The sequence below is a fragment of the Calliphora vicina genome, chromosome 4 (genome assembly GCF_958450345.1).
Source record: "Calliphora vicina chromosome 4, idCalVici1.1, whole genome shotgun sequence".
NCBI classification, from domain to species: domain Eukaryota; kingdom Metazoa; phylum Arthropoda; class Insecta; order Diptera; family Calliphoridae; genus Calliphora; species Calliphora vicina.
Window position 1 is genome coordinate 16,871,623 of NC_088783.1, and position 18,965 is coordinate 16,890,587.

An 18,965-nucleotide genomic window follows, 5' to 3' on the forward strand; every position below is an offset into this window, starting at 1 on the left:
TTCTACAAGTTATTAAAGTAGTATAGAAAGAACCCTGTATGATGGTTGATTTGCATTATTTCTAGATGTGCACCTTTATACTTTAATGGCAATATTCCACAGGTTTCGAGCCATCATTGTTAAACTTGACTTGAATTGTTTCAGACTCCCTGTATCGTCGATTTTATTGTAATATTATTGTTTTTTTCTTTTTATTGCTTTAAAATTTTTGTTCGATTTGATGCGTTTTGTTTCAGACTCCATGATTTTTGGAGTTTTACAATCTTATTGCATGTTTTTTCTTTTTATTTCTTTGTACTTTATAAAAATTACTGTCAAATTCACTTACAAAACTGTTAAGCTAAAGTTTTAACACTCGAGCTGGATACGAATTTAATTTTATGAAAGCTTAGGTCCTCCTCTATAATTTTCATGTTCATTACTGCTCTATTGGAACATTGGTAGTTACGATCGGTACCAATATGTCCTCTATATACTCTCTTGTTTCGGCCGACCTGTAAAAAGATTAGTGATTAATTTTGATTATTTTTTAAACAATGACCATATATCCAACAATAGCATGAACAACATGAATCCAGCCACACCCTTATACCAATAACTAATGCAATATCTCATTCATCACCCTAATGAGATCATCTCCAAAACAGTGGAATATCTCAAGACTAATTTTAAGATAATCACCACGGTGAATGGTTTACACGACAGTTCTAAACAAATAGTGGTGTATTATTCCCAATTATTTATGAAGAAAATTTCCGAGTTTTTCAATTTTCATATTTTGAGAAGAGCTTTACGAAAAACTCTCTGCCAAAGATCATCTCAGTGTTGTCATATCATAAAACATAAGCAGTATACAAGGGGTTAAACATAAACATTGCAAGTAAAATGTCAACTACTTGTCAATTGGTTTCATCAATCATTTGACATATGTCAATATTGAATTGAATGTTGTTTTAGTCTAAAATACAACATAGTTGTCATGAGAGTTTTTTTTAAATCTCATTATCTTTCAAAAATCCATTTCACTGATAAATAAAATTTTGTAATCGTTTGAAATTCCTTAAAAACATTAAGTTAACATTTTTTCTGATTTATTATTATGAATTTGATTAATAAATATTTTACCTATGAATGGATTTTCACATTCAAAAATAAATATTCCAATATTGATAAATATATACGTTTAGGCTTTATCATGCTTTAACAAAAGACATCAATAGTGTTATCAATTTAAGTTTTTAAATTCTTTTATATTCAATAATTTACCATTGACCCTACAATATCGACAATTGCTCATAATTCAAAGTTCTAAAGTATGAATAGGGTCTTATCGCACAGAAGTTGCGACACTCAAATGCAAACAATTATTTTTAGAGACAATTTGTAGTCATAACCAAGAGTTAAATTTAAGATTCCTTAAACATTGTGGACAAATTTTAAATTAAATTTAATTTGATGTTGTCATACTCGACTGAAAGAAAGATTAAATTAAATGTTTGATTTGATGATAACAAAAGAACAGAATTTTATGCTTGGCATACAATCATTATTTTCTTTTTTTTTTCATAATCTTTTATTGTGTTTACATTTAATTTGTCAAAAAAGAAGAATTTAAATAAATTTTTATCACTTCAATGTTAAATTAAATAAAGGTAAAACAAATAAATAAAATTAAAATAAAATAAAAATGTTAGGAATAAACAAAATATACTTAATTGTGGAGTGAATGTTTTGGCAAAAACAAAAATATTTTTATTGTTATAAATGATATCACCATATAAAAATAATTGTGTGGCTGGCGATTGTACTCGTGCTCTATTCTTTATCTTGCAATTCCCCATAAAAGTGTGATAATTTGTTGTTGTTGAGAAAAGATTCCAAAAATAATAACAAATATTTGAAAGTAGAGACTGAGGGAGATAGATGAAGGAAATGGAGAGAGCCCAGCTAAATGATTTCTCATAATAATTAGGGGTTTCAGCTAATAGTTATAGGAAACTTAAACTTAATTTAAACTGGCATATTTCAAATTCCACCTATTCGAAATATTCAAAATATTTAAAAGATGTTCAGCCAAAACTTATATTTTACTTTCTTTCATCTCTTCCTTAGTGGCAGCAATCTGAAGACGCCAGTCGTAAAAAAGAGATACGTTCGCAATTGTACAAGTTACGTGAATCACGCTTAAGAGATCTATATCAAGGTGATATAATGGCTGACAATAGTGTTGCTGGTTTTGGCAAAGATCCCTTGGCTACCAGTCATGGTGATGCCCTGGCCGATCAAAGTTTCCAGAGCTTAAAGTCCAAGGAAATCAGGGATTCATTGTCGCCCACCGAAATGAAATTTCAATCGATGGCTCTTAATAATCCCAATACCACCGGCTGGGATGTGCAGTCCTCCAAGGAAGTAAGCCCAGATGGCAAGGGCTTTCGCGCTGAGACCGTGGCCACCACCGATGGTAAGTGTTTAAATTTTGCTTTGAATTCTCTTTTAACTCATTACAATTCAAACTATCGTTGCACTAAACAGGTGTGGAAAGCATTAACGGTGGCATAGCCGAGTTTAAGGGACGCAACGAACAACGTTCCAGTGCCCATCATCAGGGAGACGACAAGAATTTCGTTAAGAAGGCCATGGAAAGCTCCAATTCCCATTTGCAAGAGAAGGTAGTGATAGGCGATGAAAATTCGGGACGCACTGAAGTGCGCACCAGTTCATCGAAATCCACTTCCTCTTCTCAGGTATTCAAAACATCCAGCAATGTGGAATATGATGATGGTTTTCCCCAGCCTCAAAGATACTTGATGGATGCCAATCGCCCGCACGCCCACCCCCAAGACCTACAACAACGTCAACAGCAAGAACAACAACGTTTGCTCGAAGAACAACGCATGTATGAGCAACAATTCCAACAGCAACGTCAACAACATCACAATCAACAAGAACGCCGTACTTCCGAACAATTGTCGTCCACTCGCCAAAACACCGAACAGAAAAACATTTCGCAAAATGTTCAAACCCAAGAGACGCACGAACAGAATAAACGTTATGTTGACATGGATAAAGCCTCACCCGAATACCAACAACATGTGCAACATCTCATGCAACAGGACGGCGAGATTATCTCCAATACAGTGGAATATCCCAAGCCTAATGTTAAGATGATCACTACGGTGAAACGTTTACCCGACGGTACTATTGTACGCAACAAACGTTACGAGACCGAAGAGATGCCGTCCCCAACACCCTCAACTCGCACCACATCGACTCCTACAAATCAAACCCAACCAAGACGCGACTCGCAACAACAACCTACCAGAAATTATCAACCGGATTCGGCACCCCACTCCAGACCCAGCCAGGATATGGTGGACAGTAGCAATACGTCACGTTATGTCCAAGACACTCACACCGATGATGTGGAAACGAAATTTTCCTCCATCAAGAAGTCTAGCAGTAAATACTCTACTGAAAGCACTTCGGAAACCATACAAGAATTTGATGATCGTCATCCTCATGGCGTAAAACCTGTAACTAATGACTTCAGTACCCATGGGTTTCCTTCGGTAAGGTCTAATAAGCCTACACAGGAATACCCTGGCGAACGTCCCCATACAGCTCGTCCCACACAAGGTTTTCCTTCCCAAGCGGGACCTTCAAGGCCATCTGAGGCAGTGGTACCCCATTACACCGATGCTACTGACAACATTTCCGAGCGTCGTGTACCCACTAAAGATGGTGAGGTGATTATTGTAAGTTCTGAAAAGAAACGCAACTACAAAACCTCCAGCAATTCGGAACGCATTGTGGAAACCGAACAGGTTATACGTGATGATCAACCCTATCAACAAATTACGGACAAGAGTGGCTTCCCCACCAGCCAGCAGCCAAAAAACTATCCCAGTGAAAGACAAATGCAACCTCATGAGCAGGATTTTCCCTTGGATAAATTACCACCCGGCACTCGAATAATAAAAACCACCCATTCACCTCATGCTGATGATGATGTGGTAGTGGTGAGTTCCCAAAAATCTCACACTGCCAAGCACAGCACCAATACGGAGCGTGTTATTGAGCATGAGATAGTAAGAGATGATCAACCAGGTGGTTATCCACGCATACAACCCCATACGGATAATAGTCCTTACAATTATACAGTGACCACACCGGGAGAACAAATGCCTAACCAAGGTTTTCCCTCGGTAAGAACTCCTGGTCATGCCGCTCCTGGAGATCGTGAGCCTTATGGCGATTATCCTGCGGGAACTTCGAAGCCAACAGGTAATGATTATACCACTCAGGGATTTCCCTCGGTAAAACCTACCAGTAGACCGGCTGCCGGTTTGCCCTCAAACCACAATCAGCAACATCCTGGCTCACCTAGGAAATCACCCAGTCATGATTATTCTACCCAGGGATTTCCTTCGGTAAGATCTCCCAATAAGGGAACTCCTACACAAGGTTATCCCTCTAATGTAGATGCTGGTAGACCCAATGGACATGCTGAACAACCCAGAGGAACACCCACTAAAGCACAACCTAGGACGCCATCTCCCAATAAATATAAAGCACCCAACACCACTGTGCGTGAGACCACAGAACGCGTTATAAGAAAGGAGAAAGAAGTAGATTCAGCACATCGTGCCTTTGCTGCTTCTTTGCGCAGCTCTTCGCCCATTGTCGACAATGTCAGACGTGACAGTTACACAACCGATTCTCATACTAGACACACACCACGTTCAAGCGTTTCTTCGACTAAAACCTTTAGACGTGATATGCGCGAAGGTTCCCATGACAGTGCCCCCTCGGAAACAAGCCGCATTAGTACCACCACAGTAACACGCAACACTCCGCCACGAACTGTGGGCGGCAAGACTGTAGTAACCAAAGTGGTTACCACCAAAACCGGCCCTGGTGCCAATGACACTCTCACTGTGAATTCGCCACGTGCCACCAAGTCACCGTCGCCCGGCAAGACCGTTACCACCACAACTACCACCACTAGGACATTGACTAGCAAAGATGTGCCAAAAGCCACAGGTACGCATACAATTTCTAAGCAAATGTAAAATTAAAAAAAGTGGAAACTACATATGTTCTCCAGATAACCAGCATACTCGTATTACTACCAACAATATCGATACCCTATTCTTTCCTATTAACGAACCACCACCACCACTAACTGCTATCACAAAACTCAAGTTTTCCGACAATCACAAGCAACCACACAAAAAAACAAAGACCAACATCAGCAATAAAAAGAACATGCTAGTGACAAATGCTACCAAAAATCCTAATGCTTCTGCTGTGTTGGAAGAGGTCATAGAAGAGCCTTGCATAAAAAAACATTACTATAAGCTTGGTCCGTCCGATCAGCAGTCAAATCACAACGCAACGTCCCAACCTTTGAAAAGTCCCCAGATTTATGGTAAGACAAAAAGTTTGCTCCTTAAGCCAAAAGTCACAAGAAACTAAAACTGTTGAAAGTCCAAATATGTAAATGTTTTGGCTCTCTTATCACACTCCTCTCCAACTCACTTCATATATGGGAGAGTAACAAATTTGTTTTGTATTGCTTGGTAAAGATAATTGCACCATCTGCTAATTCGTTAAATGGAATCTGAAATTTGATAAACATACACCAACACTCTCATGCTAATAACTATCTATATCTCTCTCTCTCTATAAATCAATATGTTTGTATCTCTCTCTCAGTCTCATAAACACCCTCTTTAAGGAAGGTAGCTCTGGCCTTAACTATTTTAAGAATCTCCTTATGTTTTATAAAAAAAATACAAATAAATTATCAAATGTAAACGAATCCTGGAACCTTTTATTCTTTGAAATTTTGCATTAAGCATGGTGGCATGATGACATTATACTTTAAACTATAATTAACTAAATTTTTTTTATATATATTCTTAAACTAAGTTCTAAACTAACTTCACCTATTGTAGTGTACTTAATTAATCTGAAAAAAATATTTATGTAAATGTATTTGAAAATTTTTATAAAAACTATTATAAATAATTGTTCTGAGTAAATAACACAAATAAAATAAATAACCCATAAAAAAAAAACAAAAAATCTATTGTAGTTGTAATTATTTATTTGCTATCGACTAATGATTAACCATAAAAATAGTTTAGGCTCAATGAGCGAGTAAAAAACCAAAAAACTTTTATTCGTTTATTGAACAACCCAATAATAATAAACATAGAAATAAATGTGTGGTGGCGAATTATTGTAATTGTGTGATAAATTGTGTGTCCAACAGAAAAATCACCAACAAAAAAACCCCAACCACAACCAGCACCCAGTAGTAGAAGTAGTACACCTTCATACAATAGTAGAAAACCACCAACATCTGCGATGACGGATGATTATGATGATGCTGACAAGTTAAACACGACAACATCACCATTATCACCATCATCCAGATCTAGAACACCCCAAAAAATTGCTCCTAACGATAATGATAACGATAACTACAAACCACAAGATGATTGGCAAACGCGTCCTCAGCCTGACAACGATGAGCGTAGAACTGTGAATAGAGAAACAACATTTGAAAAAAATCAAACTGAAAACTTACCCTCACAACCTCGTAGACCCAACTATGAACAGCCCAATGTCGAATGGATAATAGTTGATGATGTCGACGACTATGATGACCACGACGATGATAACGATAGTTTTGCTCCTGAAGTGGTGGATTCTAAATTAAATGTTAAAAAAACCACCACAAAATTAATAACTCAAGAAAAACAAACTCCCGTAGCTCCTCAAAGGAGACCAAAATCCACCACAACCACTACTGTTACTACCAAGCAATTCCATACTAGTCCATCTAAACTCCAAACTAAACCCAGCGACAAAAGTCCTTTAAAAACGAAACCTAACGATTCCAGAACTCCTCAGCAACTAAGACCTCAAAAACCTTTAACGGATTCTAGAAGTCCAGTACGCACTCCCCTAAAAAGCCAACCTAAAGTTATGGACAATAAACCGCTAACCAAAGGTCCCAAATCGACTGCTCCCTCATATACTTCACCTCTTCGAAAACCTTTGCCCAAGTCCACTACAGAAGAAACTACACTGAGAAAAACTCTGAAAACTACTACACAGGTAGTTAAGGATAAAACCAACAAATTGATAGAATCGGAAAAGCTTAAACGCAAACCTCAAAGTCCGGAACGTAGAACAAAACCTCAGACACCGGCTTATAGAAAACCAAATGGTGTCGAACAACAAGAAACCGAAATTGTTGTTACTGAGATAACAGAAAAACGTTTGCCACAGAAACCACAGGACACCGATGATGAACCTATTTATGGTACTCCTTATGAAACTGATGATGAACCTATGCAAGGTAGACCAAGTTACAGAAAACCTCAAGGTACTGATGATGAACTTACTCCTGGTTACAGAAGGCCTCTTGATACTGACGGTGAACCTATTGAAGGTAGACCAAGTAACAAAAAACCTCAAGGTATTGATGATGAACAACGTCCCGATTACAGAAGGCCTCTTGATACTGATGATGAGCCTCATCAAGGTTCTCCAAATTACAGAAAGCCTTATGGTACTGATGATGGACCAAATCAATGTATTCCGGGCTATAGAAAGCCTCAGGAAACTGACGATGAGCCACATCAAGAGTCTCCTAGCTTCAGAAAGCCTCAGGATATTGATGATGAACCCTATTTTGGTGCTCCAGGTAATAGAAAGCCTCAAGGTTCAAATGACGAGCCAATGCAAGGTACTCCTGGCTATAAAAAGCCTCAAGAAACTGACGATAAGCCAAAACATGGAACTCCTGGTTTCAATAAACCTCAACAAACTTTCGATGAACCAAAGCAAGGTACTCCTGGCTATAAAAAGCCTCAAGAAACTGACAATAAGCCAAAACATGGAACTCCTGTTTTCAATAAACCTCAACAAACTTTCGATGAACCAAAGCAAGGTACTCCTGGTTTCAGAAAGCCTCTAGGTACTGCTGATGAACCCCATAAAAGCTCACCTGGCTACAGAAAGCCAGTCTCACCAGGCTTCAGAAAGCTTCAAAATACATTTGATGAACGCTCTCCAGACTATAGAAAACCCCAAGCTACTGATGATGAACCCCATCAAGGTTCTCCAAATTTCAGAAAGCCTCAAGGCACTAATGATGAACCCCATTATAGCACTCCTGGTCATACAAAGCCTCAGGATAATGACGATGAACCTAAAAATGTTATGCCTGGTTACGAAAAGCCACAAACAATTGTAGAACAACAAATAACTATTACAGAAACGTCTGAAAATGTATATCCTCAAAGAGAAGCACCAAAACGTCCGTATAAACCCCATGATACTGATTATGAGCCCAACCAAGGTTCGCCAACATCTTATAGAAAGCCTCAAGATACTGGTTATGAACCTGATTACAGAAAGCCTCATGATAGTGATTTTGAACCTAACCAACATACTCCCGGTTATAGACAACCTCACGATACTAACGAAGAGCCTCATAAAGGTTCTCCAGGTTATAGACAGCCTCTAAACACAGATAATAAACCACATCCAAGTACTCCAGGCTTTGTAAAGCCTCGGGATACTAACGAAGAAGATTTACCACACTATAGAAATCCACATCAAGTTAGCGAACATGAAATAATTACTACAGAAACAATGCAAATAAGAATTCCCGATAAAGAAACTCCTCAAAGTCCAGATAGCAAACCAGGTCAACGTACACCCGCATCCAGAAAACCTTACGACATTGATGATGAACCAAACCAAGGTAAACCTCGTACGCCTGGTCATTTCAAGCCGACTGAAACTGATGAAGAATCTGGTACCCCTACAGGCTACAGAAAGCAACCACAAACTAAACCAAAATATATCAAACCTTCCGAAACAGATGACGATGAATGCTTTACGGAGACTGAAAGCATTATTACAACTTCAAACAAGACAGTGGCCAAACATATCCAGAAATTTGAAACTAATCATTTGAGTAATAAGTCACCTAAACCACAAAAGAGAACAAAATCTCCAACTAAAGAACTTCCACAAACTCAAAAGAAATCACCAAGAACTCCAAGTAAAGAAACTTCTCCAACACGCACTCAAAAGAAACCAGAAACCCAACCGAAAATAGGAAAACCTCGCTCTGATAAACCTTTTGAAACTGATGAGGATGAAACATTTGTAGAAACTAATGAGTTTGTCATAAACTCTACACAAAAACGAATTGTTTCGGAAAAACAAATTCTAGAGGAAGAACACACATATCCCGGTAAAAAGCCTCAAAAGCCCGGCCACAGGGTGGTATCTCCTACCAGAAAACCTGGTCAAAAGTTCCCTGGAGAACCTACAGATAAATCTTCAGTATCGCCTACACGCACACAAAGAAAACCTGAATATCCAGAAGATACGCCACGAAATAAACCTTTAGATACAGATGATGATGAAACAGTTGTAGAGACCAGAGAGTTTATTATTAACTCGACACAAAAACATGTGGTAAATGAGAAACAAATTCTTGAATTCGAGGATACTAAGACTACGAGAGGAATTTCACCCACTGGTAAAAGACCTCAATCACCAAACAAACATGTTTCGCCTACACGACTTCAAAAGAAGCCTGAACAAAAATCTCCTTTAAAACCCACAGATGGAAGACCTAAATCGCCAAACAAACATGTTTCTCCCACAAGAATTCAGAAGAGTCCTAATGAAAAAACCCCCTTAGATGATGAAACCTATACAACCACATTGAAAACAACTAGAATTGTCAGGGAAAAAATAACGAAAGAATTGGATGATGAGAAATATCCAGAGAACAAACCTAAGGATCGCAAACCTTTAATTGGTAAACCATTAGACACTGATGACGATGAAACCGTCATAGAAACTAGTGAGTTCGTTACTAATTCTACACAAAAACGTGTTGTAAGTGAAAAACATATCAGTGTATTTGAAGAGCCAGACAAAAAGGCTATTAAGAAAATGCCTGATACTAAAACTCCAACAAGAGAAATTGCTCCCACACAAAAGAAACCAGGCCAAAAGCAACCTGAACAACCTACTGGAAAAAGATCACAATCTCCAACTAAACCTGTTTCTCCTACAAGAACTCAAAAACCTCTGAAACCCCATCAAATGCCAACAGTTGATGATCAAACATTCAGGAAAACATTGCGTACTAGTGAAACTGTAACAGAAAAATTCACTAAAAATGTAGATGATGGTAAGGATTATCCAGTGGAGAAAATTCCTACCAAGAAAGGTGACAAGCCTGAAAAGAAACCTAAAGCAGGTAAACCTTATTCCGAACAACCTTCAGATACTGATGAAGATGAAACTATTACTGAAACCTGTGAGTTTGTCACTAACACGACACAAAAACGCATAGTAACTGAGCAAGAAATTCTAGAATTTGAAGCGCCTCGCTTTCCTGACAATGAAACTCCCAAACCTGAAAGAGTTTCCAAATCTCCAATCAGAGGACATTCTCCCACACGCCAGCAAAGGCAACCCGATGAAAAACAGCCTGGAGACAGATTAAAAGAACCAACTGGTAGAAGACCTCAATCTCCAAATAAACCAACTAGCTATGAAAAGAAACCACAATCTACTGATAAGAGACCTAAACATGTTTCTCCCACACGAACTCAAAAGAAACCGAACGAAAAGTTACCTTTAGAGGATGATGAAACTTTATCAACCTCTTATACAACCACTAAAGTTGTAAAGGAACAGTTCACTAATGTAGATGAACCTAAAGGTCGCAAACCTCAATCGGTTAGACCTTTTGATTCAGATGAGGATGAACCAGTTGTGGAAACCACTGAATTTGTTATTAATTCAACCCAAAAACGAATTGTAAGTGAAAAACAAATTCTTGAATTTGAAGAGCCTTCATATCCCGACAAAAAGATTCCCAAGAAAAAGCCTGAAAAGGATAGTCCATCTTCACCTAGAGGAGTTTCTCCCACGCGAACACAAAAGAGACCTGGCCAGAAGTCACCAGAAGAACCCGGTTTAAAGGAACCTACTGACAAAAGGCCACAATCTCCCACTAAACATCTATCTCCAACACGTCATCAAAGGAAACCTGTTGATGAAGATGAAACATTCACTACTTCATTGAGAACCACAAAAACTGTAACTGAAAAAACAACAAAGAAATTGGATGAAGAGGAATATCCAGAGAAAACACCAAACAAAAAAGGCGATAAACCAGAAACTAAACCTAAAGCACGTAAACCTTCTGATACCGATGAAGATGAAACTGTTACAGAAACCAATGAGCGCTTCATTAGCTCAAAAACGTGCATGGTAACTGAAAAACTAACACAAGAATTCGAAAAGCCGGTATCACCAACCAGAGGTGTTTCTCCAACACGTACTCAAAAGAAACCCGGACAAAAACTGCCAGAAGAACCTGCTGATAAAAGACCTAAATCTCCTACACGAACTCAAAAGAAGCCGGGTCAACAAATTCCAGAAGAACCCACTGACAAAAGACCCAAGTCTCCTACACGCAATCAAAAGAAAGCAGGTCAACAAATACCAGAAGAACCTAGTGGTAAAAGACCTCAATCTCCAAATAAACCTACGGATGAGGAGATTTTCAAAACCAGTTTAAGAACCACAAAAACTGTAACTGAAGAATATCCAGATAAGAGAGCAGGCGATAAACCAGATACTAAACCTAAAGAACGTAAGCCTCACTCCGATAAACCTGGTGATTCCGATGATGATGAAACGTTTACCAGCAAGCATGTTATTAGCTCAAAAACTCAAGTGGTATCTGAAAAACTTATACAAGAATTTGAAGAACCCAAATCACCAACCAGAGGTGTTTCTCCCACACGTATCCAAAAGAAACCGTTACAAAAACCGTCAGAAGAACCTGATTTTAAGAAACCTATTGGCAAAAGACCACAATCTCCTACACGAACTCCAAAGAAACCTAGTGATGATGAGGAGATTTTCAAAACCACTTCGAGAACGATAAAAACTGTAACTGAGAAAACAACTAAGTATGTTGATGATGAGGAATATCCAGATGAAACAACTCCTTACAGAAAAGGTGAAAAACCACAGACCAAACCAAAAGAACGTAAACCCTACTCTGATAAACCTTGTGATACTGATGAAGAAGAAACACTTACAGAGACCAGTGAGCGTTTCATTAGCTCGAAAACTCACGTGGTAACTGAAAATTTAATACAAGAATTTGAAGGGCCTGAATCACCAAAAAGAGGAATTTCTCCTACACGTACTCAAAATAAACCTGGTCAAAAACCAGATTTGAAGGAACCCACTGGCAAAAGACCTCTATCTCCCTCTAGACCAAAAGAACGTAAGCCCTACTCTGATAAACCTTGTGATACCGATGAAGAAGAAACACTTACAGAGAGCAGTGAGCGCTTCATTAGCTCTAAAACTCACATGGTAACTGAAAATGTAATACAAGAATTTGAAGGGCCAGAATCACCAAAAAGAGGAGTTTCTCCTACACGTACTCAAAAGAAACCAGGACAAAAACTACCACAAGAACCAGGTTTGAAGGAACCCACTGGCAAAAGACCTCTATCGCCCTCTAGAACTCACAAGAAACCTACTAATGAGGACGAAACTTTCCAAACCACTTTGAGAACTACAAAAACTGTAACTGAAAAAACCACTAAGAAAGTGGAGGATGAGGAATATCCAGATAAAAGATCACCATACAAAACAGGCGATAAACCGGAGGCCAAACCAAAAAAACATAAACCCTACTCCGATAAACCTTCTGACACTGATGAGGACGAAACACTAACAGAGACCAGTGAGCGATACATTAGTTCAAAAACTTGCATGGTAACTGAGGAAATAAACCAAGAATTTGATAAACCTAAATCACCGGCTAGAGATGTTTCACCTACGCAAACTCAAAACAGACCTAAACAAAACTTACCAAAAGAATTTGGTTTAAATGAACCAACTGGCAAACGACCTCAATCTCCTACACGAACCACGAGAATTGTTAAAGAAAATGTCACAAAAACTTTTCAAACTGAACAATTCCCAGAACAAGAGAAACCAGATAAAAAGCCTAGACAACCCGGCTTTGTTGAACCTATAGAGAAACGTCCGAAATCTCCCAATAAACATGTATCTCCTACAAGGAATCAAGTAGTTTTCGAAGATGATCAGACGTTTAGAAAAACTTTAAGGACTACACAAATTGTAACGGAAGAACCGAAACAATTTAAACCTAAATCCTACAAGCCTACAGAAACAGATGGTGATGAAACATTTATGGAGACCACAGAGTTTGTTACGAAAACTATTCAGAAACCCAAGTACCCTGGCTCACAGGAACCTGACAAACAATCGCCCGTCCAGAAACTGCAACCGAAATATATACGACCTGGTTTTGAGGATATAGAGGATCATGAAACCTTCACCCATACCAGTGAGTTTGTACGTAATACAGCACAAAAACTAATTACAACTGAAAAACAAACTATAGAAATGGAAAAAGAACTATTAAAACCCAGTACTAAACGTCCTATAGCACCAAAAGGTTCGCCATCATCACCAACTAAGGAAAGATCTCCTGCTCGTAGCCCAAGTCCAAAACAAACAGTATCTGCTCCAATAAAAACCCCTCGATCTCCTAAAGATCGTAAAGATTCCCCCACACGTAGCCCAAGTTCAAAAGAACCCAAGAGTGCCCCTAAATCTATAACGATAGATGATGAGACTTTCAGAAAAACCTTAAGAACTACTGAAATATTTAATGATAAAACTAAGCCAAAGGAACGTAAACCTGGCCAAGAAATGCCCACAGATACGGATGAAGAGGAGACAACCACGGAAACAGAGGAGTTTTTGATTGAAACCTGTGAAAAACGTTACATTACCGAAAGAAATATTACTGCTGAGGAAGAGAATCAAAAATTGTCTACAACTTTGGTTAAACCAAATGAAAAGGAACCACATGATAAGGAACCTTTTAACAAACCAAAACCACAACAGCCATCTGAAAAACCTGTAAACAAACCATTTACAACTACTTATGTAGAAACCATGGAAACTATTGAGGACCAAACTTATCCCGAAGATACAGAACAATTCACAGTATCAAGCAAATTTCCAGATAACCAGAAACCATATACAGTACCTTTAGAACCCTGGATAACCAAAAATGTTCCCAGAGACACTAAAAATTTCAATGAAAAATTTATTGAAACTGAACGTGTTCGCAAGGAAACTCCAGATGGTGCTTTCGTTTCAAAGACCACAGAACCTACAACACCAACTTCACCTACATTTAAGAAAAAGGGAGCTGGACGCAGAGATACCTTTGAAGAACGTTGTCGTCAAATTTTGGGTATGGAAACTTATGGTGACACGCCTGGTATTTTCAAAAAACAACCAATTACGGAAATTGAGGAGAAAAAGACGGTTGTCACTAAAGAGGTTAAAACAACACAAGATGATGATATAAACACCACTGTCGTGTTTCAGGTTAAAATAGAAGATTGTGATGAAGATGACGAACCTTTGTCCATCAGCAGCGTGAAGAAAACTTTACATAAACAGATTCATACAAAGGAGCCTTTGAGAGAGGAACCGAAAACTGTTAAAAAACCTGTGGATGAACCAAAGAAAAAACCCACTAAACCGTCTAAAGAGGAGCCTGAATTTGTAGGCCCCAATGAAGATTATACAGATGTAACTAAAACCAAGAAGCCTGTAGGTAAAACAGAATTCCCCAAAGACGATGAAAAGAAATTTGTGAGCACTATAACAAAAACCACAACAATTCATAAGAAATCTCCTAAAACTAAAACTGGCAGTGATACAGAACCAGATTCATCGGAAACTGAAACTATAGAAGAACAGTGTATGGTGGTAAATAAAGAAACTAAGAAATCTGAGGTGAAAATCACTAAAAAATCTTCGCCCTCATCTACACCACGAGCAGTTTCACCTACCAAGAGCACAACGTCATCTAGGTCTGTTTCACCAACCAAGCCAAAATCTTCGACGCCTAGAAATGTGTCACCCTTAAAAGAGACACCAAAACGTAAGCCCAGCAAAGATTCCTTAGAACCCAAAACCAACAAAACTTCTCCGCAAAAACCAGAAAATGAAACTACTACTACCATTAAAGATCGTTTAAGATCCTCGACACGCAAAACTAAGTCACCTAGCAAACACGATCAAGTAGATGGCTCGGAATCATCTCCCGAACACAGTCCCACCCGTTACAATACAGAACGCAGAAGATCTAGCAACATTTCGGTGACCACCGAAATTATTATCGAACATACTGATTCTGACACTCCCCATAAAAAGGAAAAGTCACCAGTACCAGTTGTTAAAAAACCAAAAGATTCTGTGTTCAGGGACATTATAGATTCTACTGTAATGCCCGAGAAGTTGACGAGACGCATGCCGGTTACCGAACGCAAAGAATCTGCACCTGTCCATAGAGTCACTAACAGGGATAAGGACTCAAAAATGTCACGTTCTACCAGCGAGAACTTGATTAAGGTTAAAAAACCAGAACCCCATTCTTTATCGCCCAAGGGCACACCCAAAACCACGGATCATCGCAGACCCAATAAATGTTTTTCCACCAAGAGCATCAATTTAAGTGCCACAGATCGTTTGGTTAATAGCGCAGATATGGAAAATATTATAATTGACATACAGCATGCCAAGAGTTCAAGAGAGCCTTCGCCGGACAAAATTGTACCAACACCCGTGCCGGCTCATATGGATACTGGCAAGCCCAGATATCCTGATGTAGTGCAAGAACCTGAAGATGATCAGCCGCGCAGAAAGCCCCAGGTTAAGAATATTCCCATTTTCGAAGAGGAAAATAATGCCTATGTAGGCTGTCATATAACAGAGGTAAATATGGAAAGGACCCACAAAACTACCTACGATTCTTTGGATTATGAGGAGCAAATCTTAAATAATCCAGTAGTAGAGGCTCCTGCTAGTTTGGACTACCCCAGTTTGGAAAAGCCAACATACGATGAGAGTTTGTTGACAGTACATGAAAAGGTTTCGAAATTCCAAAACATAGCCGAAGAGTTGAACAAACCTAAAGCCTCCGAACCATTCCAAAGAGAACAAAACGATGAATTTGTAAACTCCTCAATACTTAAGACTAATGAGGAAGACGATGAGGATGAAGAGTTTGCCAGAAATGAACGTATTTATACTACTGTCAAATTGGCTCCTACAGCACCTCAAAAGTCCCCCGAACTAGTACGTACCATATCCCGGCATATTTCACGTCAAAACGAGCCAGATTCCATTGATGAACAACAACAGCAACAACCTGGTTATTACAATGAAGATTATCCCTTAACAAGTCGTAATGACGATTTCGTGGAATGTTTGGTAGATAAGAAAAAAATAACTAAAGAATTTGAGGTGAGTCATCAGCAACATCAGCAACTAAAGCAGCAGTCAACAATAAAAACAGCTGAAAAATACCAACAACCTAAACAACATGATGACGATCATGACGACGATGAGTTAATACCTCATACCAAAACACATACAAACATAATCGAAGAGCGTCGTCAGAAAGACATTTTGAGCAGACCATCGGTATTCGACGGCAGAAACAAAAAACCCACAACTTCAACTACAACGAAAACTCCATTACAGTGCAACAAGTCACCCGTTAAAGATTCGGAGAAATTACGGCCAGACATCAAGTCACGCACAAAGCCAACGTCCGCTGTTACCAATACACTAACAGAAACGACCACGGCAACAACGACAACGACAGCCAATAAACCCAAACAATCGCCTCAACGTAAAAACTCTGACATTGATTACGAATTGCGCGGTAGTGGCGTTGAAACGGGAGTAAGAAACATTATCTCAAAGCAAACAAAGGTTTATAACAACAACAGCAGCGGCATCAGCAGCACAAAACCTAATGACTTGAAAAAACCAACTACAAGTAATAAAAATAAGCCAGAGAAACACATGCCAGTACGCTTAACACCAGCAAAGAATTCGGACGAACATGATTTGAGTGCGGACGAAGACGACGACAATGAAATGATCATTACCGTGCATGCAGAAACAACTGATATTTATGACATTGAAACGCAGGTAGTAAATGAGGATTTAAATAAAGAAACAACAACCAGAAAAATTCCTTTAACAACCCCGCACAAACAGCAACCAACAACACACAGTTCTACCAACTCATCGCCAACAGATCAGCCACTGAAAATCAAAACAAAAGAGCACGTAGAAAAATTAACCGACAGTAGACCATTAAAATCTAACACAGTCACTACCACCACCAGTATTAAAACAGACGAAAGAGCTGATGATATTGATGAAACCGTTCTAGTAGAGCCGGCATCCAAAAAGAAAACTACGAAACCCACTAAAATGTCTACAACTACCACGGATTCGGTGGCGGCTAGGAGAAGCTTGTTTGAGAGCAACAATAGCAGCCCCTCAGCAACACCCACCAAGCGCACACCCATGACCAGTCCTCTAAGCGTCCGAAGACCTTCTTACATGGATCACACCAAGAGCTCTTTGGAGCACACCCGGCGCGACTCTTTGGAAATTAACAAGACCAATTATTCACGCAAACCTTCGCATCCCGAAGAAGAAGTGCCCGGCTTTGATCGCAATTCTATGGTGAAGTTTGATGTGCCCCAGGGCAAACGTGCTACAACTCCCAGGGCTACGTCCGTAACGGAGGACATAAATGTGGAAGAAATTTTCGAATTGGAGGTTTTGGAGAGATTATTGGAAACGGTGCAGTCTTACGAAATCAGACGTAGAATTAGGGCCCAAATACGATTGATTAAGAAAAATCAAAAGAATGAATTGATTACCAGCAGCACAGAAGTTATCACCAAGACGATTAAGACTTCAAAAGTTGGAAGTGAGGAACCCGATACGGTAACAACAACCACAACTACAAGAAAAACTAAGCCTGACTCTAAAACCACCACCCAGACTATAACTAAAGATGGTGCTAGTCATATTAGCAGCAACAAAAAAGAATATATATTCGAGGAAGCTTATATGCCAACCTCACGCAGATCTCCTAAGCCCAATCGTTATCCCTATGAAGTGGAAAAGGAGCCAGAGCATAAACCTACACGCAGTCAAAGTCCAGTGTGCCGCAGAAATGCCGAACATGAGCGTCAGTATGAACGCAGTCATCATAGTTCCGAACATGAACATTACAGCCAAGAGGTAAGAGAGCATGCATCGCATACCACCAAGCAACAACACTACTACAAGCATGAACAAGAGCAAGAACATATGCAGGAGATTAGACATGAAACTTCACCTTCGCGTAAATCTCCCTCACATTCTATACACTCATCGCCAGAAAGACGTAATGCTAGTCCAGAATCTCATAAACCATTAAGAACCAACGAACGCAGTCGCAGTCCCCAAACTAAGGCTCCCCAATCGACCAGAGTAACTAGCAGTCGCAGTCCCGACAGCAAAACCTCAACTGTGCGCAAGTCTTCAGCCACTTATGAGCAACAGCAGGAGACGCTAAAAACATCCAGCAGCACTAAACCACAAACGAAACGTATAATAACCACAACAACGACTACTAGCAACACAAAATCGAAACCAGAAGATAAAACACCCGTTTGGGCAGATCGCAAGAACATATTGAAAACACCCAGCTCAACTGCACAACCCAAAAAACCAAGCTCCACTACCCTGGACTCTAGAGCGGGTTACACAAAGACCGTCAAATCGGCAACCAGTCAAAAGATGACCAGCCATAAGTCTTCGTTTGTGGATGATGATTGTGTTACCTCCAGTTATGGCATAGGACCAACCGATGAAAATGGTCTGCCACTCTTCGGCATTAGGGCATTGAAAAAGAAAAAGCCCACAGTGGAACCCAGTGAAACAACAGAAGGTATTAACAAATTATATAAATA

At 39.2% G+C, this 18,965-nt stretch overlaps 1 protein-coding gene across 1 annotated transcript in view; it reads left to right on the plus strand.

Annotated features, from left to right (window-relative positions):
- Nucleotides 1-18,965, plus strand: part of LOC135957141 (titin) — a 107,867-nt gene that overhangs the window by 49,066 nt on the left and 39,836 nt on the right. Inside the window, exons 4-6 of the mRNA XM_065507826.1 lie at nucleotides 2,113-2,461; nucleotides 2,533-5,043; nucleotides 6,281-18,943. Of these exons, the coding sequence (XP_065363898.1) occupies nucleotides 2,113-2,461; nucleotides 2,533-5,043; nucleotides 6,281-18,943 (15,523 nt within the window). The remainder of the gene's footprint in view (nucleotides 1-2,112; nucleotides 2,462-2,532; nucleotides 5,044-6,280; nucleotides 18,944-18,965) is intronic.